The 27,788-nt window shown below is 48.7% G+C and overlaps 1 protein-coding gene across 1 annotated transcript; it reads left to right on the plus strand.

Annotated features, from left to right (window-relative positions):
- Positions 1 to 355: 355 nt before the first annotated feature.
- LOC138360247 (H(+)/Cl(-) exchange transporter 3-like) lies at positions 356 to 27,788 on the plus strand (the record flags this gene model as incomplete). Its single annotated transcript, XM_069320177.1, has 4 exons — positions 356 to 507; positions 988 to 1,198; positions 9,301 to 9,464; positions 27,575 to 27,788. Coding segments are annotated over exons 1-4 (635 nt in total), but the record flags the coding sequence as incomplete, so codon positions are not given.

Here is a 27,788-nt window from a genome sequence, read left to right on the forward strand (position 1 = left end):
AAAAAAACATTCTGATGTTTTTTGGCATCTTTGTGTGTGTGAAATGTGAAAGTGAAGTATGAAAGCGAAGTGAAAATGTGAAAGTGAAATGTGAAGTGTATGTGTGTGTGTGTGTGTGTGTGCAAGACTTGGTGTAAACCTTTACATAAAATATACAAACATATAAGTGTGGGTTTTTATCCTATGTTGTTATATCTGTGAGAAGACATCACCATTACTTGTATGATTGTTATTACTGCTACAGTACTGATAATTATTATTAGAATGCTAATTGTCATAACTGGAGTATTGATTGTCATAACTGGATTACTGGTGGTCTTTATAGGTACTCTAATACTGGCTGACATTACTAGAATGAATGAAAGTGGAGTTTTAATTTTTCCAGTCATAATCAAGACTGGGCCGTGTTTGCTGGGGAATGTAGCACAGGAGAGAACTGCATCACACCGGGACTGTACGCAATGGTTGGGGCAGCCGCTGTTCTCGGTGGAGTCACTCGCATGACGGGTAAACTTTATTTACACTGTTATAAATTGTTGACACATGTATCTTAGATATCTTAACATTTATATTCTTAAACAAAAAATAATCATTTACTATGTTAGTCAGTGTTTGTGTGTTTACTGATAACTCATAGATAATTCTAAATTATAGTCTCCTAAATAATTTTAACTTTATCCTTTAGTTTCATAGTAATGCTCGTGTTGTCATTGATAAACCTTGTCAGATTTGTATTATAATATGAAACACATATTCAGACATAATTTGCTAATCAGTATTCAGTTATGCACTCAAATGCTACAATCCAGCTTTAACTAATTCAATTCAGTACATGTTATTTAAATAATACAAAGCAGATGTTGTAACAATATCTCAAAATTGAATTACAGTTGCCAGAATGATTCTTACAAAGTAGAACATAATAACACTACATTATTAAGTATGATATTTAGAAATATCACACAATTAGTTTTATTTCCTCCCAAGTATCACTGGTGGTGATCATGTTCGAGCTGACGGGAGGTGTGCGCTACATCGTGCCCCTCATGGCTGCAGTCATGGCAAGCAAATGGATTGGAGATGCATTTGGCCGTGAGGGTATTTATGACGCTCACATCATTCTTAATGGATATCCGTTCTTGGATTCCAAAGAAGAGTTTAGTCACACCACCTTGGCACATGATGTCAAGAAACCAGGGTCAGTAATTGTTATATGCTTATGTTCTCACACTTTCTGAGTAATGTTACTTCACTCTGCATGCAACTGTATGTAACCTGGCAGCATTAGACATTTGCCAAACAATAATAATAATAATAATAAAAGAGCTCCTCACAACCAATAATCACGGCTCCTACGGATTTTCTCACTGATACATCATGTTAGTGTGATTTCTCTCTGTACATTGAAAGAGGAGCATCAGAGGTAAAACATTCCTTCCTCTGAAGCTCACACGACAGACCCAAAGTGCATTGGGGGATTGTGTGAAACCCGAGTTCGGCTTCAGTAGAAGCCTCGGGAACCTTCGTGGGATCATAAGAACCCCCAGGTTGCAATCCTTTTGACCAATATGTCGTGGCCTAGTTGTCTGGAGTGTGGTCTGGGAATACCCAGTGCATGGGTTCAAATCTTCATCACGGCTCCTACATATTTTCTATTGATACATCACTTTAGTGTGATTTCACTCTGAATAATGATGATAATCAACAACACACAAATCACACTAATGTGATATATACTGTACCAATGAGAAAATCCACCAGGGCTATGAGGTGGCACGAACCTACGACCCCAGCATTGCCAGTCACATACTCTACCACTGGAGTATGCTTGTGGGTCATACGTAAACCTAATCACCGAGTGCTTTTGGGTCATACTTAAAAACATGGACTGGCTTCAATACTTCCTGGCCTAGACTCCAGACTTCCTGTGATTTCAGTAGAAATCCAGTTGTAGTACTTGTACAAGCGACGGTGGTCCAGTGGTAGAGTATGCAAACAGTTTTGCAAAATCCAATGTTAAATAAGTATACAATGATATTCCTGGCTTGTCTTAATTTGGTAGGAGAGTCAAGTTCAGAGAGATACTCTTCATCTTCTCAACTTGATGAAGTGAAGGTGCAACATTTTTGTCCTGCTGGGATTTCTCACCAAATTTGAATATAAATTCCTGTTTCTAGTACAGTGACACCTCGGCTTACGAATGCCCCTATTTACGAACTTTCGGGTTACGAGCCCAATTTCTTCGTAAAATGCGAATCGGGTTACGAGCTTTGCCTTTCTGAAACAAAGTTTGTTGATATGCTTATGGCCGACCTAGCATGTGGTGCATGACGATCGTGCCTCAGTTTACCAGTGCTTTCCGCCTAGTGACAATCATACCTGAATTCATACCTGAAAGAATTTCATCTTTTTTTCGGATTTTTGGGGTATTTGAACATAAAAGTTATTATATATCTCGCCATAGGTCCCAAGAGAGCCAGTGGTAAGGTTCAAGCCAAGAAAACACATGTGAGAATGACCACAGAGGAAAAACAAGAGATGATTCGTAAACATGAAAATGGTATAAGGATTGTTGTTGTAGAGTCCCTTCTTCATTTATTAAGAAAATGATTGCAGTATGAGAAGAATTGCAAAATTTGGCTGAAAAGTGTCACACAAATCAAGCTGCAGCAGGCCATTGTGTTAACCTTTATAATGACAATGTGATGTCTTACTTCAAACAAGTGTTACAATGTAGGAAAAAAGAAGTGTCGCTAGACAGGTTTTTAGTGAGAAAACCAAGCGGTGAGCCACAAGCAGGTCCTAATGGTATGCAGGATACACTCTGCCAGAGAGTGTATCCCAGAAAGTCATCACTCCCTGATGTTATAATGGAAGGGGACTCCCCTTCCAAACACTAACACCTCTCCTCCTTCCCCCCTCCTCACCATCTTCCATACGCCAACGAGAGTCATCAGTAAAGGTAAGTAATAACTTGTACGTATTTTAGTACTGAAGATTTGGGTGAATTAGGTATAAAGTTTACTTTGAAATTAATATTTTCGTGAGTCTGGAACAGATTAATTCAATTTACATTATTCTTATGGGGAAATTCCCTTTACTTTACAAATATTCGGCTTACAAACCGTCCCTGGGAACGGATAAAATTCGTAAACTGAGGTACCACTGTATTTTAAACATGAACCTAATGATTTGATCATCACTACTATTCTGTTTCCCAATTCCACAGAAGAAATAGAGGAGCAAATAGAAAACGAAAGATACAAAAACAGACAATTCATTGGTGTATCATCCACACAATGTGCAGCAGCATTACAGAGAACAAGTACTCTTACCCCAGCAATATAACACACAAAGGAAAGGAATCAGAGAGCCACAACCCCGATCCCTACAACCCCGGAGGGGAGTGGGGAACCCTCCTCAAACAGTGCAATAGCCACAGGGAGTGCGGCACCACCCCCACATTCTACCCAACAGACACCCTACCTGCCCCATTCCCTGTCAGCCCCCCACCAAGTACCCACCTAAGGCACCCTGCCCCCACCCAACCCCCTCCACCCACATACCCCCCTCCTCCCACTCCCGCCTCCCCCCCAGGACCCCCCTTCTTCCCCATCCCCCAAGCCCTCCCTTCTCCCACATGCCCTCCTGTCTCTCCCACCCCCAAGCCCTCCGTTCTCCCCTGCCCCACTAGGCCCCCTCACTCTCCCCCACCCCACCTAAGCCTTCCCCTCTCCACCACTCCTCTAAACCCTTCCCTCTTCCTCACCCACCTCAGCCTTCCCTTTCCCCCAAGCCCTCCCCCCTTTTCTGCCCCCCAATCCCCACCCCCTTCTCCCCCATCCTCCGAAGCCTCTCCTTCCCCCACGCTCCCCCAACCCTCCCCCTCTCACTCTTCCCCCCTACCCTCCCCCTCTCACCCACCCCCTACCCTCCCCCTCTCACCCACCCCCCCTACCCTCCCCCTCTCACCCACCCCCCCTACCCTCCCCCTCTCACCCACCCCCCCTACCCTCCCCCTCTCACCCACCCCCCCTACCCTCCCCCTCTCACCCACCCACCCAACCCTCCCCCTCTCACTCTTCGCCCCTACCCTCCCCCCTCTCACCCACCCCCTCTACCCTCCCTCCTCTCACCCCCCCTACCCTTCCCCCTCTCACCCACCCCCATTACCCTCCCCCTCTCACCCACCCCCGTTACCCTCCCCCCCCTCTCACCCACCCCCCCTCTCACCCAACCCCCCTCTCACCCACCCCCCCTCTCACCCACCCCCGTTACCCTCCCCCCCCTCTCACCCACCCCTGTTACCCTCCCCCTCCCCCCAACCCCCCAAGCCCTTCCTCTTCCACCAGTCTCCCCGTACCAGATCCTCCCAGCTCCCACTCACCCCCAGATCCCACAGGTCACCCCCCCCCCAGAAGAGAAGCAGAAGAGAGTCAGTTTCAGGGTAATGTATTCGAGCATAGATGGGATCACAAGCAAGGCAAGTGAACTAAGGGAAAGGGCACAAGAAGTGAACCCGAATGTAATCGGACTCACTGAAACAAACCTCTCAAGAATCATAACGAATGCCGTATTTTCCCAGGAGTACACAGTAATAAGGAAAGAGAGGGAAGGTAGGGGAGGAGGTGGAGTGGCCCTACTCATGACAAAGGAATGGAGTTTTAAGGAGATGGCTATACCGGGCTGTGAGGGTTTCAGAGACTACATAGCAGGCACCATGACAATAGGAGGACCAAGAATAGTAGTAGCAGTAATATATAACCCTCCACCAAATGACAGAAGACCCAGTCAAGAGTATGAAACCAACAACATGGCAGTTAACACTATAATTGAGAGGGCAGCCTCTGCTACCTGTAGAAATAGATCCCACCTGCTCATCATGGGGGATTTCAATCACGGAAGGATTGACTGGGAGAACAAGGAACCGCATGGAGGCGAGGATACGTGGAGAGCCAAACTATTGGAGGCGGTGACTAGAAACTTTTTAACCCAGCATGTCAGAGAACCCACAAGGATGAGAGGAAATGATGAACCAGCAAGACTCGACCTAGTCTTCACTCTGAACGACTCCGACATAAGAGAAATCGGTTTTGATGCCCCAGTAGGAATGAGCGACCACAGTGTACTGGTGTTTGAGTACTTGATTGAAGAAGGGTTATTGAACTCGAGGAGGGATACCGAAAACAAAAGGTTAGCATACCGAAAGGGAAATTATGAGGAGATGAGAAAATTCCTAACAGATATAGCATGGGAAACAGAGCTCAGGGGAAAGACGGCCCAAGACATGATGGACTACATCACGCAGAAGTGCAAGGACGCAGCAAACAAGTTTGTCCCAGTCCAAAAGGAAAACAGTGAAATGAAGATGAGAAACCCATGGTTTAATCAGAAATGTAGGCTAGCTAAGCAGCAAAGTAAAAGGGCATGGAGAAACTATAGGAATAATAGGACACTTGAGAGCAGAGAAAGATATCAGAATGCCAGGAATGAATATGTCAGGATGAGAAGAGAGGCAGAAAGACAATACGAAAATGACATCGCAAGCAAGGCAAAGACTCAGCCTAAATTGCTGCATAGCCACATCAGGAGAAAAACAACAGTAAAGGAACAGGTTATGAAATTAAGAATAGGGGGAAGAAGGATTCACTACAAATGACAAGGAAGTTTGTGAGGAACTGAATAAGAAATTCCAGGAGGTCTTCACCTTAGAGCAAGGAGAAATCCCAGAGATAAGAGAGGGAATAGCTAACCAGGATCCACTGGAAGAGTTTGAGATTACCAGCGGGGAAGTAAGGAAGTGTTTACTGGAGTTGGATGTGACAAAGGCTATAGGCCCAGATGGAATCTCCCCTTGGATACTAAAGGAAGGAGCAAGAGAACTGTGCCTACCACTCTCCATAGTGTACAACAAATCACTGGCAACAGGAGAACTGCCAGATATTTGGAAAGCAGCTAACGTAGTCCCGATATACAAGAAAGGAGATAGACAGGAGGCACTGAACTACAGGCCAGTGTCCCTAACCTGTATACCATGCATGCTGATGGAGAAGATTGTGCAAAGAAAGCTAGTGGAACATCTGGAGCGAAAGAACTTTGTAACACAGCATCAACATGGGTTCAGGGATGGCAGGTCCTGCCTCACATGGTTACTTGAATTCTACGATCAGGCAACAAAAATCAGGCAAGAAAGAGAAGGGTGGGGATAATTGCAACAATTATCCAATAGTATAATGTTGCAATTTTCTCACATGGAAATTTAAATAAATTGTAGTTGGTCCTATAGTCAGTATCTAAGGATCTACAATACTGAATTGCTATAATTTCCTTTGGAATTTACTTAAGGTTACATAATTATTCTTGAGCTCCTGTGATGAGAGTGACTGGCAGGAACCCGTGCACAACCTCAGCTGCCAGGTATTGGTGGCTGGATAACTTGGAGTTGGGGCTGTTTTCCTCTTAACAACTCCTCCTGTATTGTTTGACTAGTTGTCTTCATTTGTTTTTTCATTAAAATCTTTACTTTGTTTCCTTATTCCTGGTACCGTGAGTGGTTCAAAGTACCACTCCTTTAGAAGCATCTAAACTCCTTGTATGAGGAGTTTAGATGCTTCCCTCAAACCAGATGGTTGCCTGGTTGCCTTACAGGTCGCGTAGGTCCAGAGACGTGGTTTGTTATAGAGGCTGTTGTACTAGTGCATGAGCTCCAGGGAGCTACTTTTAACATAGCATTTCATTACACTCAACTCTGTTGTCTGGGGGGGCGAGCCCCTTGTGGCTTCCTTAAGCTACCATACTGATATAGTGCCAGACTATTAGGTGCCATCAGTCGTGGAGGTGTTCTTTACTTCCGGGCACCACAAACCTGAACCCGGTCCCTTCATAGAGGCAAAAAAATAAATGTGCAGTATAACACAAACATTTGTGTTATACTCCTGTGTAACACAGGAGTTGGCTGCATCAACCTTGTGTCAACCTGAAGAACCCCAAGAAGCCAAATGCCGCACCAACCATGAGGTTGGCACGACGTTTGGTTTCTTGAGGTTCGGATCTGCCCTTTCCGATGGGGGGCAGCTGGCTCTTTTTGCCCGCGATTCGTGGGGTTTTCAGGTTGTTTCTTCCAGTCTTTGGTGGCGTTGGGCGGCCCTTCCTCCTATCGAAGGGTCAGGTCTAGGGGGGCCGGCCGCTTCCCCGTCCCTCTGTTGGGTCATCTCGGAGAGGCTTTGCTTGGGCGTGATCGAAACGACCTTGTCTCTCAAGTTGGTTTCCTGCATGTTTCCAGTTCCAAAACGGGACCGTGCGGATCTCTGGTACATTCTGGACTTGTCTCGTCTGAACCGGTTGATTCCTTGCACCTCCTTTCGGATGACCATATTGTCCGAGGTCCAGCTTCTTCTCGAGCCGGGCACTTGGATGATTTCCATGGACCTCAGGGACGCTTATTGGCATGTTGCTATTCATCAGGGGATCAGGAATTGGTTGGGTTTTGTGGTGGGGCAAAGACACTTTTGTTGTCTTCCCTTTGGCTTGAATCTGACACCTCGCATTTTCATGTGTTTAACCAGGGTCATTGTGGCCCATCTGCGTCTGCTAGGTCTTCAGGTTTTGGCCTACTTCAACGACTGGTTGGTGTGGGCTCCCAGCTGGTCTGCTTGCCAGGTTCATTTCCAGCGTGCCAGGTGCGGGTCCCTTGTGAATTGGTGGAAGTCCCAGTTGGTTCCGTCCCAAGTTCGGACTTGTCTGGGCCTAGTGTGAGACTCTCAAACTGCGTCCCTTTTGTGGCTTTGCTCCGATTGTGGTCCTACCTTCAGCTGTTTTTGAGGGGTACCTGGGTCACTAGGCGGTTCATCGAGCAGCTGTGCAGGAACCTGAATTTTGCCATGCTGGTTTATCTGCTGGGCAGGGTTTGGCTTCAGAGGCTGTTCTGGTATCATTAGGGCAGTCTCTTTCACCACTCTCGCAATCGCTGGGCATGTTCTTTGGTGTCCTTGCGTCCGTTGCTTTGTCTCTGGCTTCCTCTTTAGGATTTTCAAGGTTCGGTGCCATGGCATCTTCCTTTCCTCTCACTCAATGTGTTCACGGATGCCTCACCCATCGGTTGGGGTTCTGTGACCAGCTCTCACCAGGCCGGCCAGGGGCGTTGGGATTTGTCCTTCCTTCGGGTTCACAGCACAATGCGGGAGTTTGTGGCTGTGTGGCAGGTGCTGCAGCGGATTCGGCTTCCTTGGGGCTCTGTGATCCGGCTCTATACAGAGTGCTTCCCTATGGTTCATTGTCTCAAATGGGGGGGAAGGGGTGTCTATGCAGTCCATGGCTCTTTGGGGTTGTAAGTTTAGCTCTCTGTGCTGTTCACATTCAGTGCGTGTCCAACATCCTGGCAGACAACCTGTGGCTCTTCATAGAAAACCAGCGTTGAATTTAATGAAGTACCATTTTCTGGGCAAGCCCCCGAAGCTCCCTGACACCCTCCATCCCTCCGGCCTGCGATTTTGCATCATTAAAGAACTGAGTGGGCAGGGGGGGGAGGGGGGACTCTAATGAGCAAGAGTGCTAGTTGAGTGAAGGGTTGCTGGTTTGCTTTTTTTCTGGGGGAGTTCCTTTGCTCTTTCTGGACGTACTTCGCAATTTTCACAAAACTGTCGTTTTTGTTTCGCCTGTCTTTCTGGGTGCCTTCCCTGGTCGATGGCAAAATATGACATACTTGAAATGTAAAGTGCTCATAGGCCATTGCTCCCTGCACCTCTCTGAGGGGAGCAGGTTCTGGTTCATGGTCCCAGTAGACATAAGGACTCCTATGACTGATGACCCCAAATTAATAAAGCACTATATCAGTTGGATAGCTTCATGGAGCCTCCGGGGCTCGCCCTGATAATGGCGTTTCATTACATTCAACGCTGGTTTTTTCTTCTACCCTGTCCGACATCCAAGTAGTAGGGCATCATTTCTTCCCTCCTTCCTATCCCAAATCCTTATCCTCATTCCTTCCGAGTGCTATACAGTCATCATGGGTTAACACTTTCTCCTGATAATTATGTTGCCTTACTGTTCTTCCAGTGTGGGATCCCTTGCAGATTAAGGATTGATGGTATCATACTGTGGAGGGCTGAAATATAGCAGCAGCACTTTACATTTTTTGTGGAACTCTTTCACAGTAATGAAGCATGTGTTACTAGTTTTGTATATGGTTTATGCTGTAAGTTATTTATTAATAAAAGTAATAATGAGGTTCTAAAAAATTGTCATGAGGTTCTATGAAACCTGATCATTTACAATTGGTAATGTCCTGAATGTACTCTACAGGAAGAACGAATCTTTCTACGTAATTACACAGGACAGCATGACATTGGATGATGTAGAGCAACTTCTTCGGGAGACAGATCACAATGGGTTCCCTGTGGTCGTGAGCAGGCAGTCTCAATACTTGGTTGGCTTTGTTGCCAGACGAGACTTAAATATTGCCATCAGTAAGTAAATGGGCATTGGCCAGTTCTCCTCGTATGATATGTTATTTAAAGAAGTATGTTTGTGTCAATACAGGCTTCTCACCAACCTTGAATATTTAACAATATTTTTCAATTTCATTAAGTTCAGAGAAAATTAGCAAAGGAAATTAAAAAATTTGAGGGTATTAAATTTTTCTGGATGGTTACGTATGCATGTTGAATATCCTGTTTTGAAAGGTACATTTTCCGTCTTGTTTAGTTTTCCCTCTCAGGAATGTTGTATACTTTGCACATTATGGGTAAACATATTCTTGATGCACTAATAAATTTTTATCTAAAGAAAGTAGTGTCAAATGTACATGACACCTTCTGGTCATTATATTTGGTCGGTCCCTCAGCATGATCCTATACTCCCTTCTGGTACACAGAAAAGTGCTTTCATTAAAAAGAAAGTTTGTCCAGGCTCTGCTTGCAACACAGAGTTCATGAGCTGTGCCCTGGCAAACTACCTTTCTACAGCAGGTCCTACCACTGACCAACAACAGGTCAGTGTCAACACCACTGCCATATCCTCTCACATATTCCCCTGTTGCTGTAGATGGCAGAGCTAGAGGAAACCTTCAAATACAGAGAAGCTAATGAAAGAAGTACTAGGGCATGAGTGACCGAATATGCTACTCAAGAAAGTTCCTTTGGAGTTATCCCACTTGGTTGCTGCTTAAGACAAATCTTAGTTGAAGTGCCACATACTACAAGAAGGATGAGGCTTACCTGGGCTGCAGATTGGTGTTTAGGAGATGTATAAGAAGAAGCTGTAGGAAGAACAGCAGCTGAAGCCTTGATATCTGGCCCTTAAGAGAAGAGAGTCAATAAGATGAGTCTGCCCAAGGCACACATCCAGGTGCATTTCCAAAACCCTTGTGCTCTGATGTCAGCAAAAGACATTGCTCAGTGAGTGTCGAGAGTTATTTTCCCTGGACCGTTTGGGAATCTTTCCCCATTTGAGACCTTCATCACGTGATGTTGTCTTTGCCCTTGGGGTAAATCGGAGGTCTTGGGCTTTCCGTCTTGCCCTGGGTAGAGGAGTGTTATTGGCTGGGTGGGGTGCACTGTGGCTGGCACAGCTAGCTTTACTTCAACACAGCGGCCATGTTTCTCTCTGATTGCCAGTTTGTTTGTTGTGTGTCGTCAGTGGGTTTTCTTTTCATTTTCTTTCTGGGGGGGAGCCCCTACAGCTCCCCGGAGCTATCCACGGCTGATATGGATACCCTAACTATTTTGCATCAGTCGATGTGGGTGGAGTTTAAGGCCTACCGGGGACCACGAGCCAGAACCTGGCCCCCTCAGAGAGGCACGGGGAACAATGGCCGATAGAATTGCACATGTGATTTGGAGCATTCTATATCTGCCATCGACCGGGACAGGCACCCAGAAAGGTAAGCGCCACAAAACAAACCCCTATTCTGGTTAACAACAAAAATCGACAAACGAGTGGACAGAACTCCCCAAGAAAAACGAACTAACAAGTATGACGTCACACGAGCCACGCCACATGTCTGCGCAGCTCCCCCCCCTCCCCGGGAGGGAGAAGACGGAGCCCCAGACCCCCGCGCCGGCGATCCCCGCCCCAGTTCCTTGGCTGATGGGATAGTGCATGGTCGTGTGGCTCCAGCTCCGGTCTTGTCTCAGTGCTGTGACTTGTTTGCAGTGCTGCTCTTACGGTGGTCGTGTGAGCTGGGAGTAGTATTCTCAGGTACTCGGGCTGCATGTGCTTAGGGTCATTTTCCCTGAGTGCCCTGTAATTACCACCTTTGGGGCTTGGGGTTGCCTTCCACAAGTCACCTTGGGTCTACCTCTGTTGGCTTTTCGCTGCTTGGCGTTTGGCTGCCCCGAGTGTTTGGGGGTTTTCCTCCCTTGTTTACCTTGGGGTAAGTGGTAGTTACAGCACTGGTGGGGCGCAGGGTACTGCATAGCTAATTTTCACCTATAACAGCGGTCGGCTCTGTTCCCTCTGGGTACGTTGTCCACTTGTGTGGTTTTTCTTTTATATTTGTTTTTGCCTGGTAGGGGGGGTCTGCCTTGTGTTCCCCCCCCCCCCCTTATATTAGGGTTGTTTGTGTGGTGGCACCCCCTGCTTCGCCCTCGCGAATGGACACATCCCGTGGGTTCAGCTTTAGCTGTCTCAACTTCGTGTTGGCGAGTGGTGCACCTACCGCTTCCCGGGTATGTCCTCTTATTTTTTTAGGTGGTCTTTGGTGAAGTAGCTCCGGGGAGCCGTAGGGGCTCCCCCAGAAAACCAGCGTTGAATGTAATGAAACGCCATTTTCTCGGTGAGTCCCGGAGGCTCCCCAGCACCCTCCCGCCCTCCGGTCGGCATTTTTTCGCGGTTTTGATATCCAGCCTCAGAACTGAGGCGGGGGTCTGTGGCTCCCCCTTCCCCTCCCGAGGAGGGGGGAGCTGCGCAGACATGCGGCGCGGCTCGTGTGACGTCATGCTTGTTAGTTCGTTTTTTTTTTCGGGAGTTCTGTCCACCCGTTTTGTCGATTTTTGTTGTTAACCAGAATAGGAGTTTGTTTTGTGGCGCTTACCTTTCTGGGTGCCTGTCCCGGTCGATGGCAGATATAGAATGCTCCAAATCACATGTGCAATTCTATCGGCCATTGTTCCCCGTGCCTCTCTGAGGGGGCCAGGTTCTGGCTTGTGGTCCCCGGTAGGCCTAGAACTCCACCCACATCGATTGATGCAAAATAGTTAGGGTATCCATATCAGCCTGGATAGCTCCGGGGAGCCTCCGGGACTCGCCCAGAAAATGGCGTTTTATTACATTCAACGCCGGTTTTTTATTCACTGGCATTCTCACCTTGTTTAGACAGAGGAGGTCTGCTTAGCTCCTTATTAGGCAAGCCTAGGTTGTGTTGGTAGTCATCCTCTATTTCTCCCGAGGTTTCATACCAGCTGTTGGTAGTTAGTTTGCCTGCTACCTGACAGGGTTCTACCAGCTTTGCTAGCTCCTGTGCCTGGGCTTCCAGTAGGGTGCTCATTCACCCTATGGGCCCTGGAAAACCCCATGGGCTTGGTCGTATAATGGCTACTTCTGAGGCCGCTCTTGTCTTGTGCGAAGTCGAGGGTTGTTTGTTGCTCTTGCCTCAGGGAAACCATCATCCGTACTGCCTCCTTCACACTGCCTGTTGGGTCGGGGACACCACTGACCCAGAGTTTTGCAGGCCTTGTTCCCCCACTTGTACTTCACTTTACCCATTCCTTGCCTGGTGATCTCAAAGATCAGGCAGCGGCTGCATTGCATGCTTGATTCTCCTTACTGCAACGAGCCAGGTTGGTTGCCCGGTTGGTGGCCCCAGAAGCTGCTCCACTTGGGTTTTAGGGCCCAGGATTTGGGGGTGTTGGTCGCTTTGACCTTGGTTCCTTCCTCGCCACTGCTTCCTTCCCAGGTGGGCATGATTCGCTCTGTTCCTTCCTCTCCCTGCTTCTGACTCTTGAATGTCTGAGAGTTTCGGAGTCAAGGCGGGGTTTTGCTCGAGTGGCTTTGGGGGTTGCCCCTTCCAATTTGTCTGCGAAGGTGGTCGAGTCAGATTTTCCCGCTGAGGCTTCTGGGTCAACCCAGTGGACTTCCTTCTTGGAAGCTTTCCTCTGGATGCCACCTTTTCTTCAGGGGTGGTGGGCGTGGAAGCCTCTGCCCTGGGGCCTGTGTTTGGGATTCTCGGAGCTTGGTGGGAGTCCTCTTGGAGCACTTGAAGCACAGGGGCAGCCCCCAGAGCTGCCCCTGCTTGGGTCCTTGTGCGTTCTGGGCTGGGGTTGTTGCTGCAGGAAAGGGAGTTTTTGTCCCCCTCTTCCCTTTCTGAATTAGTTTTAGCATATTTGCTGGTGTGATTTACCCACCCTCACGTCAGGTGCATCCATCTTTTACTTGGATGTTTTATCTGGGGAAAAAACAAGCGTTGAATGTAATAAAATGCCATTTTCTGGGCGAGTACTGGAGGGTTCGGGTCACTTGGGGCTTTACCATCCGGCTCCGGACTGTTCTCTGGTGGTTCATTGCCTGAACCACAGGGGTTCTCTTCGGTCCTTGCCTCTTGGGGTTGGTTCCTTCGAGTGGCTCATCTGCTTGATTCTCAGGGTTTGGCTTTCTGTGCAGTTCATGTCCTGAGAGTGTCCAATGTCCTGGCAGAAGGGTGCCTTGTTTTGTTTCTAGGGAAGATATTTTGATTTTCTGTGGGGAGCCCTTACAGCTCCTTGGGCTTATCAGGCTCAGTATGTTATTAGACTGGGACATTAGCTAAGGAGTTTAGACCTACCAGGGACCAGTGCCAGAACCTGGCCCCTTCAAAGAGGTTTCAGGGAGCAATGGCCCTGGAAAAGCCCCCTTGTGGTTGGGGTTTTCCTTCTCTGCCATCGACCGGGGTTAGGCACCCAGAAAGGTAGGCATAACAAAACAAACCCCACATGGTAAAAAACTAAAACAGAAAACCAAACAGAGAGGTAGAAACTCCCTACAATCCCAAGGAAACAAGCAAACATCACACTTTACTGCCACGCTGATCATCTGCGCAGCCCTCCCCACCCAGAGAGGGGAAGGGGGGAGCCCCGGACCTCACCATGCTGGCTGCCTAGCATCACTTCGTACGCTAATGTCAACCGGGATAGACGCTTCTCTGGCCTCGGTTTCCTAGGCGGTGTTTGCCTTTCGTGGTGTTCACTGCCGTGTGTTGGGTTGTGCGGTGGCCAGGTGTTCCTCATCAGTACCGGGGCTGCATGCTCTTAGGGGCTTCCTTCCCTAAGTGCCCTGTGAGTACTGCCCCTGTGTGACAGGGTTATCTTCTCTGGGGCGTTCGGGAACCATTCCCGTAGAGGTTCTTGCTGTTCGGCATTTGCCTCACCCTTGGGGCCAGCTGGGGCTTGGGGCCCTTGTTTGGCCCTGGGTAGGGACTGGTATTGTGCTGGTTAGGGCGTCAAGGTGTTGCGCGACTTGCCACCTAAGCGGCGACTGGTTCCTGTTGCCTCTGGAGACAGTGTACTTTTGCTGGGGTTTTCTTTTGTTTTTATTTTCATTTGCTTGGTAGGGGTTCTGCCTAGTGTGGCTATTGTTCCACTGGTAGTGTTTGGTGGCCCTCTGCTAGGCCCCCGTGATTGTACACGTCGCAGGGGTTTTCAGTGTTGTCCTCTACCCCCTTGTTAGTTTTGGGTTTTAACCGGTGAGCAACACCTTGCCCGGGCTTCCCGTAGTTGTTACTCTACGGGCCCTGGAAAACCATCAGGGCTCGGTGGACCGTTGAATGTGTCTTCCGGGTTCCAACCCGTCTTGTGCAGGTTCGTTGGTTGCTGTGCCCTTCTCTCCGGGTGACAGTCGCCACTTTTACCTCCGTCATGTTGGATGTTGGGTCCCGGACTCTTTGACCCGGAGTCTTGCGAGAGAGATTTTCTGCTTGTTCTCCAGTACTCTCCTGATGTTATTACTGTTGAGAGTATAGGCAGCATCCGTGTTGCAAGCTAGGTTAGGTTGCTGCAACACGCTAGGTTGGTTTCCCACTCGGATGCCCGGGGCCGCCCAGTTTTGGTTACGTGCTGTTCACCCCTTTCCCTCCCTGTTCCCGGCTCCGGACCGTCTGCGGGTTTCGGGGTCGGGGCGGGGTTTAGTTGGGGCTGAGACTCTGGCGGTTTCGGGGGCTACCTTGTTCGGGTTGGGGATGGAGGTTTTTGAGCCTGTTCCTCGTGCCAAGGCTTCCGGGTCTTACCAGCGGCCCTTTCTTGCTGCCTTTCCCATGGACTCTTCCTTTTGTGTAAGGGCGGAAGGTGTGGAGGATGGCTCTGCCCTGGGGCCTCTGTTGCAGGTTCCCGGGGCTGTGGGAGATGCCTGCTAGCAGTCCTGGTGCTGTTTGCCCCTGCCTGGGGTTTTCTGCTTCAGGGCGGAGTTTTCGCCGATCTAGTATGCTTGCTTCCCACTTTTGCTGGTGTGTTTTCGTATCTTTCGCGTCGGTCACAGCCCCCTGTTCTGGTGGCCATTTTCTTTCTGCCGGTTTCCCGGCGTGGCCACCAGGGCAACGCAGCTGTTTGTTTACATGCGCCTGGGTGTGCAAGCGTCTTGGGTGAGTTTTTTCTCCTCTTTCAGGGGTTTTATTCTCCTGTTGTAATTTCTTTGCTTTTCTGGTGTTTTCTGCCCTTCTTCTGTTCCTCTGGGAACGTTTGGATGTTGGTTTTTACACCGGATTTTCCGTTTTCTGTCTGTTTTGGGTCTGGGCCCTAGGGTTTGGGCTCAGTGTCCCTGTCCGTTTATGCTTGCTCCCACACCTTGTCCCTCGGTTTTCGGTCTGTTTTGGCCGTTTCCTTGGGCGGGTTCTCTCTGGGGGCTGTGCCTTGCCTTTCTGTGGTGTATTTCCGCCGGCAAATGTGATGGTTTGGGCTTCCCGCGTTCAATTCCGGGTTCCTTTGGGTTCTTTGGTTTCGTTCCGAAGGTTTCATCCTCTTGGGATCCTTTGTGGGTTCAAGGGGTATTGTTTCCTCATGTGTAACCCTGTTCTGCCTTATGGGGTTCCGGGGTCTTCTTGGCTTGCAGCCTGATCTTTTTGGGTCTTGGCATGTGTTGTGATCTCGTGCTGGGGCTTTGGGTTTTGTGGTCGAGGTGGGCCTTTTGATGCAGTTTTGTGCTTCTTTGTGCCTTCTTTGCCTGACCGGCGTGGTACTCTCTGTCCGCTGGTCGGCTGCTAGTAATTTTTCTTTTCACGTGTGTGTGTGTGTGTGTGTGTGTGTGTGTGTGTGTGTGTGTGTGTGTGTGTGTGTGTGTACGTGTGTGTACGCACGTACATGTAATTACGTAAGTGTAGTTACAGGATGAGAATTACGCTCGTGGTGTCCCGTCTTCCCAGCACTCTTTGTCATATAACACTTTGAAACTACTGACGGTCTTGGCCTCCACCACCTTCTCACCTAATTTGTTCCAAACCGTCTACCACTCTGTTTGCGAAAGTGAATTTTCTTATATTTCTTCAGCATCTGTGTTTAGCTAGTTTATATCTATGACCTCTTGTTCTTAAAGTTCCAGGTCACAGGAAATCTTCCCTATCGATTTTATCAATTCCTGTTACTATTTTGTATGTAGTGATCATATCACCTCTTTTCTTGTCTTCTAGTTTTGGCATATTTAATGCCTCTAACCTCTCCTCGTAGCTCTTGCCCTTCAGTTCTGGGAGCCACTTAGTAGCATGTCTTTGCACCTTTTCCAGTTTGTTGATGTGCTTCTTAAGATATGGGCACCACACAACCGCTGCATATTCTAGCTTTGGCCTAACAAATGTCGTGAAAAATTTCTTTAGTATATCGCCATCCATGTATTTAAAAGCAATTCTGAAGTTAAAAAGCATGGCATAGGCTCCTCGCACAATATTCTTTATGTGGTCCTGAGGTGATAGTTTTCTATCTAGAACTACCCCTAGATCTCTTTCTTTATCCGAATTCTTTAAAGATTTCTCACATAATATATAGGTTGTGTGGGGTCTATGTTCTCCTATTCCACATTCCATAACATGGCATTTATTAACATTAAAGTCCATTTGCCAAGTGGTGCTCCATATACTTATTTTGTCCAGGTCATCTTGAAGGGCATGACAATCATCTAAGTTTCTTATCCTTCCTATTATCTTAGCATCATCAGCAAACATGTTCATATAAATCTGTATACCAACTGGTAGATCATTTATGTAGACAATAAACATCACTGGTGCAAGAACTGAGCCCTGGGGCCTCGGGGCCCCAGGGGCCTCCAAGGGGCCTCGTAGCCTGGTGGATAGCGCGCAGGACTCTTAATTCTGTGGCGCGGGTTCGATTCCCGCACGAGGCAGAAATAAATGGGCAAAGTTTCTTTCACCCTGAATGCCCCTGTTACCTAGCAGTAAATAGGTACCTGGGAGTTAGTCAGCTGTCACGGGCTGCTTCCTGGGGGTGGAGGCCTGGTCGAGGACCGGGCCGCGGGGACACTAAAGCCCCGAAATCATCTCAAGATAACTCAAGAAGATAACCTGTGGTACTCCACTTGTGACATTTCTCCAGTCTGATACATTGCCTCTGATTACTGCCCTCATTTTTCTATGTCAGAAAATTTTTCATCCATGTTAAAAGCTTACCTGTCACCCCTCCAATATTTTCCAGTTTCCAGAACAACCTCTTATGTGGAACTCTGTCGAAAGCCTTTTTTAGGTCCAGATAAATGCAGTCAAACCCAACCATCTCTTTCCTGTAATATCTGTGGCTCGATCATAGAAACTGAGTAAATTCGATACACAGGGTCTTCCAGATCGAAAACCATACTGTCTGTCTGATATTATATCATTTCTCTCCAGGTGTTCTACCCATTTAGTTTTGATTAGTTTTTCCAATACTTTCACTATTACACTTGTCAATGATACAGGTCTATAATTGAGGGGGTCTTCCCTGCTGCCACTTTTGTAGATTGGAACTATGTTAGCCTGTTTCCACACGTCTGCTACGATTCCTGTACACAGGGATGCCTGAAAGATCAGGTGAAGTGGAATGCTGAGCTTAGATGCACATTCTCTCAGAACCCATGGTGAAACTCCATCTGGGCCAGCTGCTTTGTTCTTACTGAGCTCCTTTAGCATCATATTTTCCACTTCATCTCTAGACACCTCTATCCGCTCTATGTTGTTCTCTGGAATTCTTATTGTGTCTGGTTCTCTGAAGATTTCATTTTGTACAAACACACTTTGGAACTTTTCATTTAATGTTTCACACATTTCCTTTTCATTTTCCGTGAATTTGTTTCCCATTTTCAACCTCTGGATATTATCCTTTACCTGCAATTTGTTGTTTATGAATTTGTAGAATAGGCCCGGTTCTGTTTTACATTTATCCACTATCCCTTTTTCAAAATTTCTTTCTGCCTCTCTCCTTACTGTCGTAGTTATTTCTCACATCTTTGTATCGCTGGTATGTGTACACGTGTGTGTGTGTGTTTGTGTGCGCGCACATGTGTGTATATGCATGTGCATACGCCCATGTGTGTAATTACCTAAGTGTAGTTACAGGATGAGAGCTACGCTCGTGGTGTCCCGTCTCCCCAGCACTCTTAGTCATATAATGCTTTGAAATTACTGATGGTTTTGGCCTCCACCACCTTCTCACCTAACTTGTTCCAACCGTCTACCACTCTGTTTACAAAAGTGAATTTTCTTATATTTCTCCGGCAGCTTTGTTTCGTTAGTTTAAATCTGACATCTTGTTCTTGAAGTTCCAGGTCTCAGGAATTCTTCCCTATCAATTTTATCGATTCCTGTTATTATTTTGAACGTAGTGATCATATCACCTCTGTTTCTTCTATCATCTAATTCTTGCATATTAATGCCTCTAACCTCTCCTCGTAGCTCTTGTCCTTCAGTTCTGGGAGCCACTTAGTGGCATGTCTTTGCACCTTTTCCAGTTGATGTACAGTACTTAAGATATGGGTTGTGCGTGGTGAGGTCTGGGGCTCCCCCTCCCTCTCTTGGGGTGGGGAGGGCTGCGCGGATGATCGACGTGGCAGTAAAGTGTGATGTTTGCTTGTTTGCTTGTTTCCTTGGGATTGTAGGGAGTTTCTACCTCTTTGTTTGATTTTGTTGTAGTTTTTTACCATATGGGGTTTGTTTTGTTATACCTAGCTTTCTGGGTGCCTAACCCTGGTCGATGGCAGAGAAGGAAAACCCCAACCATTAGGGGGTTTTCCAGGGCCAATTCTCCCTGAAACCTCTCTGATGGGGCCAGGTTCTGGAGCTGGTCCCTGGTAGGTCTCAACTCCTTAGCTAATGTCCCGGTCTAATATAACATACATTAGCCCGATAAGCTCCAGGGAGCCTCCGGGGCTCACCCAGAAAATGGCGGTTCGTTATTTCAACGCTGGTTTTTTACGATGTAGATTGCACAGGTTAACCAGACAGTGGTCTATTTTGATTCGCCTACCTTACTGGGTCCTTTCCCAGTCGATGGCAATTATGACATTTCTTAACTATAAAGTGCTCATAGTCCATTGCTCCCTGCTCCTCTCTGAGGGGACCAGGTTCTGGCTCGTGTTCCCCTGGTCGGCAAAAGAACTCGGCAACTGATGACGCTAGGTTAGTATGGCACCTAATCAGTGATGATAGCTTCGGGGAGCCTCCGGGGGCTCACCCAGAAACTGGCGTTTCATTACATTAATATATATATATATATATATATATATATAATTTTTATATATATATATATATATATATATATATATATATATATATATATATATATATATATTATTTATATATATATATATATATTATATATATATATATATATATATATATATATTATATTATATATTTTTCCAGATGGTTTAATTATTAAAGTGGTTGTTTGTGAGGTCAGGAAGTTTTGGTGCCTTCTGGCAAACTTGGACCCGAGATACCTGAGCCCTGCACGTTGCCTCTACAAGTCTCACTTGGTTTCGGTCGCTTCATCTTTTCCAGGTGTCACTGGCTCCTGGCCAGCCCTCTACCCACCTTTGCCATGCAATCAGTGATTTGTTGGGCAAGGGGGGGTGATCACGTGACTCGCTTTGAATTGTGTCCTGTTTCATAACTATTCCCAAATAGGACTCCTTTCTGCCATGCTACATCCTCTCTTGACTTTACAAGTTTACATTGTCCAACATTCTGTATGACCACCATGTCCGTAGTTGGCAGCCAGTCATGGCTTATTTTCATGGATCTGCATGATGCCTATTAGCATGTTCCCATCCAGCCATAGTTCAGGGACTGACTGAAGTTCTGAGTGGGACTCCTTGCTTGCCATTAACAGGCAAGCAAGGATTCAGCCTGGCACTCAATTTCTTCACCAGTTTATCCCTTGCCAGGAGGTTGGTTCTTTAGATATTGACTCGGTTTGACTTCCTTGTCAACCTGGAAAAGTTTCAACTGGAGGTATTCCAGGCTCTTCAGTGCTTCTGTCTAATTTTGACAGAAGTAGATGTGGGTTCCAGCCAGAGATCGTCACAGCTCCCTGTGACGATCTCTGGCTGGAACTCGAGGCCGGCTTCGAGTAATAATTATTAATTGTATTATCGTCATAATAATAATTATAATAATAATTGTGTTAATTGATAATTATTATTCTTCCTTCTGCTGGGTCATGAAGAAAGCCGGCCTCGGGGTGAAAGGGGGCTGTGATGATCTCTTTCTGAACCCTTAGGTGCTGGACTCAGTTGTCTAGCTCTTAGGAGTCGTTCAGCTCTAGCTCTGCTTCAGGAGGCTGGCGTTGTTTTTGCCCCTGCTGGGGTGGTTCTTCTCTGGCCCCGACCACGTCGGTCTCCGGGTTTGGAGTCACTGTATCTTCTTTTACCAACCTCGAGGTAAACTCCGAAACTGGAGCCCCCTAGGGCAGTTCGTTATTGCCTTCAACCTCATTCTGACAGTTCCTGCAAAAGCGCTGGAACCAATCGTATTAGCGTTTGCCTTTCCATTGGAGACTTGGCGCTGTGGAGAGGGGAAACCTGCTGCATGGGTGACAGCTTCTCCCTCGTATCAACCTACCCTGGCTTTGCACCCTGTAGAGGCCTCTCCTTACCAACAACCAGAGTGCAACTGCATAGTCTCCTGAGACTGATGGATGCCTACTACTTGATGTGGTTTGCCCTGCCTTCCGTCGTGGATATGCAACACATTCCTATCTCAGGAGGTGGACCTGTCTGCCTAGTTTTTTTATCGCCTGGTTTCTTTGAGGCCAGGAGATAATATGAGGTGACTTAAAAGGCATTTTACAAGTTTTTAGCACTTCACCAGATTTCTTTGTTGGTTGCAGTGTTCCTATCCTTTCTTTTCTCACTTAGTTTATTGAGAACTGTCAGCTTATTCTGAATGCTGTTGTCTTGGATTGTTTGGCTGTAGCAGAGCCTCTCTCTTCCTTGAGTTTGTTCCTGCTTATTATCAGAATATTGCTACAGTTCTCTCATTGGTGTCTTTGCCAGCCATTATCTACTACACAGTTATTACATAGATGTGAGTTATTTGAACTGTGAATTGATGCACAATTAAATTTTATGTCTTGCCATACTGCAAATTTACTCCAAGATTAAGCACAGTCCTTGCTTGGTCTTGAAGAGTTTTGATAAACTCGCCTATTTCATCTTAAAGCATATTGATCTGTGTGTGTTGGTTGGCCTGAGGCACATCTGGTGACATGTGAATGTCTATTTTAATTACATCTCTTTGGCCCGGGTCTATCTGCCCAAGATAGATTGTTGATACAGGATGTAATAGTCTCTCAAGCTGACTTTGTCTTTCATACCTTCTTAACATTTTTGTAGGAAGTCATGTTAAGCAATTCTCACAAGGTGCCTAAGTAAAGTAGGCATTTTAATTTAAAAAAAAGTGGTCTTACCACTGTTGTATATCTGGTCTTTTTCTAGTTTTATTGAGTTTTTTCAGGTAAAAATTTCAGGCTGGAACATGTGCACAAGCATATGCTGGAAGTGGCATAAGCTTAATAAAAATTCCTTTCTGGGGGAGTCCCGGAGGCTCCCCGGAGCTTACCAGGCTGATATGCTAATGTCAGACTTTGGCATCAATCATGTGTACGGAGTTCTTATGGGCCTACCGGGGACCACGAGCCAGAACCTGGCCCTCTCTAGAGAGGTAAGGGGAGCAATGGCCTATAGAAACCCCTGTGTGGTTGGAAGCATTCTGTGTCTGCCATCGACCTGGTCAGGCACCCAGAAAGGTAAGCATCCCAAAACAAACCCCTATTCTGGTGAAAATTGCAACCAAAAATCGAACGAGTGGATAGAACACCCCAAACAAAAACGAGCAAACTAGTATGACGTCACCCGTCATCGCGCCGCTGTCTGCGCAGCTTCCCCCCTCCCCGGGAGGGAGAAGGGGTAGCCCCAGACCTACCACGCCAGCGATCCACACCCCAGTTCTTCGGCTGATGCTAATGGCACCGTTTGTGTGCTCCGGCTACAGTGATTGGTTCAGCACTGTACCTGGAGTGTGGTGTCTGTCTTCTAGTTGGTGCGTGAGCCAGGAGTGAGTCTCCAGTACTCAGGCAGCATACGCCTAGTGTTACCCCTAGGTAACCTGTAAGTACTGCCCTTGGGGCTTGGGGTTGCCTTCCACAAGTTCCTTGGGTCTTGGTTCTGCTAGGCCGTTTTCTGCTCGGTTTTTGGCCGCCCTTTGTGTGATAGGGGGGTTCTGTCTCCTTTGTTCGCCTTAGGGTAAGGGGCAGTTTGCACTGGCGGAGCGCAGGGTGCTGCGCAGCTTGTTTTCACTAATCATAGCGGCCGGCTCTGTTCCGCCTGGGTACGCTGTACTTTTGCGGGGTTTTCTTTTTCTTTTTGTTTGCCTTCCTGGTGGGGGCTCTGCCTTTGGTTCTTTCCCCCTTTATGTCGGGTTCTCTTCCTTCTTCTGGTGGTTCTATCAGCTAGGTCCCTGTGAGTGTACACGTCCTGGGGGTTCAGCTCTTAGAACGTTGTTTGGTAGCCATGGGCGCCGGTTAGCAGTACCCTGCCTGGGATTACTTGAGCACGAGTCCTCTTAAAGTAAACGCTCGGGACCCTGGGAAACCCCTAGGGGAAGTGTGGGCCCGATGGATGTGGCCCCGGAGGCCCCCCCCCCCCTCGCTTTGTGCAAGTTCGAGGGTTGCTCTGTCTCCCTTGTCTCAGGGTGACTCTCACTGTTTTGCCTCTGTCTGCAGCCTGTGGGGTTGGTGACACCTTCGGCCCAGGGTCCAGCAAGTTTTGTTGCTTGTTTGTGACTCGGTTACCCAGTCTTATGTTGACTATGTGGCTGCACGCTGCACGGGCATTACACATTGGGTTTTGGTGGCAATGCGCTAGTTGTTTGCTCCTCGGAAGCCCCGAGGCTGCCCCGTTTTGGTTGGTGGTCTTGTCGGGTTCCCCCCCCCCTTTCCTCCCTACATCCGGGTCTTTACTGTCTGTGGGTTCGGGGTCGGGGTGGGGCTTCCTTGGTTTGAGACTCGGTTGGTCTCGGGGGCTTCCCCTTCCGGGGTAGTGACGAGGGCATTCGAGCCTGTTTCCTCCACCCATGTTGTAAGAGTCTGCCAGTGGGCCTCCCTTCCTTGGTGCTTTTCACGGCTGCCCCGGTTTTTTTCTTGAGGCTGGGGCTTTGGGGGGACAGCTCGGCCCCGGGTGGGTTCCCGGGGCTGACGTGGGGGGGGCCTTAAGCCCCGTTGGACCCCGCCGGGGTTTTTCTACCCCTCTGGACGAGGCTTGCGGTTATGTGGAGTTGGATTTTTCCTTCCCCCCACCCCTCTCTGCACGAGTACTTGGGCGTCAGCCCCTCCCCAGGCTCAGTTCCTTGTCCATTATGCCCAATGCTTCCGTCCTGTCGGTGGGTGCTTTTCTCCGTTCTTCGCCCCTTTTTCCTGGGACGGAACTTCTCCATCATGTCCCCCTCTTCTTGGGTTCTGCATGACTTTTGGTCTTGGGTGCGACTGGGTTTTTCTGTGCCTTCGTCCTTTGTGTTTGCTTCTATGTGTTCTTGAAGGTTCGGGACGGTTTTGCTCGTTCCCGTTTTACTGGTACGTCTGTCGTCGTTCGGTGAGGCTTCCCTCCGGGCCTTTCTAGGGCTTGTTGGTCCTATTCCGGGCATCTTCTTGGTGTTTTGGCCTTCTCGTTTTTTTGTTCATATCTCTTCTCTCCGTGCTGTGTCTCGGCACTGCTCGTTTTCCTTCCGTTCTGGTCCGGGATGCCAGATTGGGCTACTTGTAGCCGGTTGGGCTCTTTGTCACCATGTTGGGCTACTGGTAGCCCGCTTGGGTTCCGATTCGGTTCGTTGTTTTCCTTACATGAGCCGGCTAGGTTGTTGTTGCTTCCTTCTTTTGGCTTCTGTTTCCATGAGTTGGCCTGTTTCTTCAATGGATCGCTCGGGATACGACCCGTTGGGCTACTTTTCTGTTCTGTTGTTGGACGGAGTAGGATGGACCTGTGTAGCCCACCTGTTGGGCTACTTTTCTCTCGTGTCCTGCGCATTCGCCGTGGGAGTTTGTTTTGGTTCAGGGTGGTGTGCACATGTGCTGGTGTTCTGCGTCCATTTTCTCTCGAGGGGGGCTTCGCCTCTCGCTCTTATCATTCTCCAGTCTGTGCCCCGTTGCTCTTGGGGGTGTTCTGGAGTGCCGCTATGGGGAGATCACAGGGTTTTTCCCCGTGTTTTTGGGTGGGGGTGCCTTCTTCGCCGTTCCCCTCCTCCTCTTCGGCATGAGCAGCTCTGGCCTGCCTTCCGCAGGCAGTGCTCCCGGTTTTCTCAGCTATGGGTGCACGATACCGTGGCTGCCTCCAGCGGCTCCATTTTCATAGGCTTGCGTCATGGCCGTTCCGCGCCTATGTTCTGCAGGTGAGTTGGTGCTCATTGTGCTCGCCTAATTGTGCTTGCGGGGTTGGGCTCTGGCTATGGTTCCGCCTCTCACCTGTCATTCGACTGACGTGCGGATTTCTGAGTCTCCTGGGCTCTCTCGTCTTTACACTTGGAACTGTGTATGGGGTCAGCCCAGGTATGGGCTGCCTAATGTGCCTTGTCGCTGCCTAATGTGTTCCATCTGTTACCTGTGACACTGCAAACGTTTCTTCTAACGACCCTGTGGCTCGGTTGGGTTCTCGGTTTCCACCTGTGTCCCCTTGTTTGTGTGCCACCCGTGTTAGTTTATCTTTATCTACCCTGTCACTTCCTCTGGGAGTGTGGGACGTTTTGCTGCCGTTTTGATACTGACGGCTGCGTGTGGGAGTATGGTTGTGGTGTTTTGTTTAGCCCTTCCGGCTCCTTCTGCGCCTTCCTTGTTTGGGTTTTTTGTTCCCTTGATTTTTCTGGGGCCCTCCTTCCTTGCTGTGCTGGGCTTAGCTTTTCCATGTTCCCTGGATTCTCTGTCCTAACCTCGTTGTTCCTCGCCTAGTTGTGCTGGCTGGGGAGGAGCTTTGGCTCTCGTCCTCGCCCTCGCCTATCATTCGCTTTCTGTACAAGTTCTAGAGGCTACTGGTGACTCTTACCTGCACTGGACACTGGGTGTGGGGTTGGCTCCGCCACTTCCCTTCCTCAGCATTCCTCTCATCTTCCGCTTCTTCTTGTCCTTGCCGCTGGCTGTGGGCGTTTCTGCTGGTCTTTTATTATTCCTCCTCTACACTGTTGTGTGTTTGTTTTGTGCCTTTGCCTTCCTTGTTGCCAAGGTTTGGATTCCTGTTTCCTGGCTTGCCCTGCCTGTTGTTTTTTCAGGGTCTTGCGATGTCCCTTCTCTGGTGTCTCACGTCGGACTTGTGGTTTCCGATCCCCCTGGCGAGCTTGCTCGCGTTGGGGAGATTTCTGTTCGGCAGACGTTCCATCTCCTCCTTGCCGGCTTGGGCTTCCGACTCTGCTTCCTTGGTGGTCGCACCCGAGATCTTCCTGCGGCTCCGCTTCTTCCTAGGCTCGGATGACCCTTGGCAGGGCTGATTACGTTCTGCCCCAGGTATCTCGCGTCCGTTGGTGGTCAGGTGGCTTCGTTTTTGGTGTCCCACCTGTGTGCTTCTTGGCGGCAGTATGGGGTGTTTTGGCGGTCCTTCCTTTTCCTTTGGTCCCTTCTTCAGTGGCTGCGTTTGTTGGCGTCGGCTTGGCTTTTCTGCTGGGGGTTGGGGGCCGTCGACTTGCCGCATACTGTCGCCTCGTTTTATGCGGCACTGGCGGAGCCGCTTCGGCTTGCTTTTGGACTTTCATCTGCACCGTTCGTAAGCTGTCTCGTGGTTGTTTCACCTCCGGCCTGTTCTTGCGCCGCTTGAGCCGTCCTGGTCATTGGACAGAGTGCTCTCTTTTCTTTCTTCTCCTCGTTTTCTTGTGGCCCCTTCAGTTTCGGTTTGTTTTTCTATGCCTCTTTTCCGGTTGGCATTGCCCTCTGCGGGTCGGGTAGGTGAGCTTCATGCTCTCCTCCTGCGCAGGGGTTTTCTGCTCCTTCGGTCGGGGTGATCGGTTTGGTCGTCTGTTGCCTTCTTCTTTTCTGGCGAAGAATGAGACTGCTGCTTTCCGGAGGGGTCCCTGGGTTGTTGTTTGCTTGATTGATTGGGCCGAGGGTGCATTTTGTTTTTGTCCGTTTGCGGCTCTCCGCCGTTATTGGCATGCCACGGCTTCTGGGTTCGTGGACACGCTTTCGGTTGCTCCGGTTTCCTTCTTCCCTGTTCGAGGGTGCGGGTCTCCCAGGTCGTCCGCAGGGTTCGTACGGCTCTCCAGCCTGTGGTCTATCTCCGTGCCCATGACGTCCGCAAGTTCGCGGCTCTTGCCGCCATCTTTGGTACTGTGTCCTGGGAGAACGTTTGGGCACGGGGAATTTGGCGGTCGAACAGGGTCCTTAGCTGCTCGTTAACTTGTACACGTTCCTGGGCCCAGCCGGGCTTGTGTCGCTTTGGTCGGTGGATGCGGCCTGTTGTCTCGACTTCGGGTTGAGTAGTGTGCAGCGACCGCCTCCCGGGTCAGTCCCTATTCTTTTCCTCTGTGGGTAGTTAGCTCTGGGGAGCCATAGGGGCCTCCCCCCAGAAAACCAGCGTTGAATGTAATGAAAAGCCATTTTCTGGGCGAGTCCTGGAGGCTCCCCGGATTCCCTCCCTCCCTCTGGTTGGCGTTTTTTCGCGTGTTTTGACATCCAGTCTCAGAACTGGGGTGTGGATCGCCGGCGTGGTAGGTCTGGGGCTACCCCTTTCCCCTCCCGGGAAGGGGGGAGCTGCGTAGACAGCGGCACGATGACGGGTGATGTCATACTAGTTTGCTTGTTTTTGTTTGGGGAGGTCTATCCACTCGTTCGGTTTTTGGTTGCAATTTTCACCAGAACAGGGGTTTTTGGGATGCTTACCTTTCTGGGTGCCTAACCCGGTCGATGGCAGACATAGAATGCTTCCAACCACACGGGGGTTTCTATAGGCCATTGCTCCCCTTACCTTTCTAGAGAGGGCCAGGTTCTGGCTCGTGGTCCCCGGTAGGCCCATAAGAACTCCGTACACATGACTGATGCCAAAGTCTGACATTAGCATATCAGCCTGGTAAGCTCCTGGGAGCCTCCTGGACTCACCCAGAAAATGGCGTTTCATTACATTCAACGCTGGTTTTTTCATGTTATTTAATTGGTTACGGTTACAGATCAAGCCAAAAAGAACACAGAAGGCATAGTGGGAGAGTCAGTGGTGTTATTCACAGCATCTGTCCCATCGCCGTGGATGGGTCCTCCTCCTCTCCGCTTCCGCAAAATCTTGGATCTTGCTCCTATTACGATCACTGATCAAACTCCAATGGAGACAGTGGTGGACATGTTTAGAAAGCTGGGGTTGAGGCAAACTCTTGTCACTCACAATGG

This window comes from Procambarus clarkii, unplaced genomic scaffold (genome assembly GCF_040958095.1).
Source record: "Procambarus clarkii isolate CNS0578487 unplaced genomic scaffold, FALCON_Pclarkii_2.0 HiC_scaffold_103, whole genome shotgun sequence".
NCBI classification, from domain to species: Eukaryota; Metazoa; Arthropoda; class Malacostraca; order Decapoda; family Cambaridae; genus Procambarus; species Procambarus clarkii.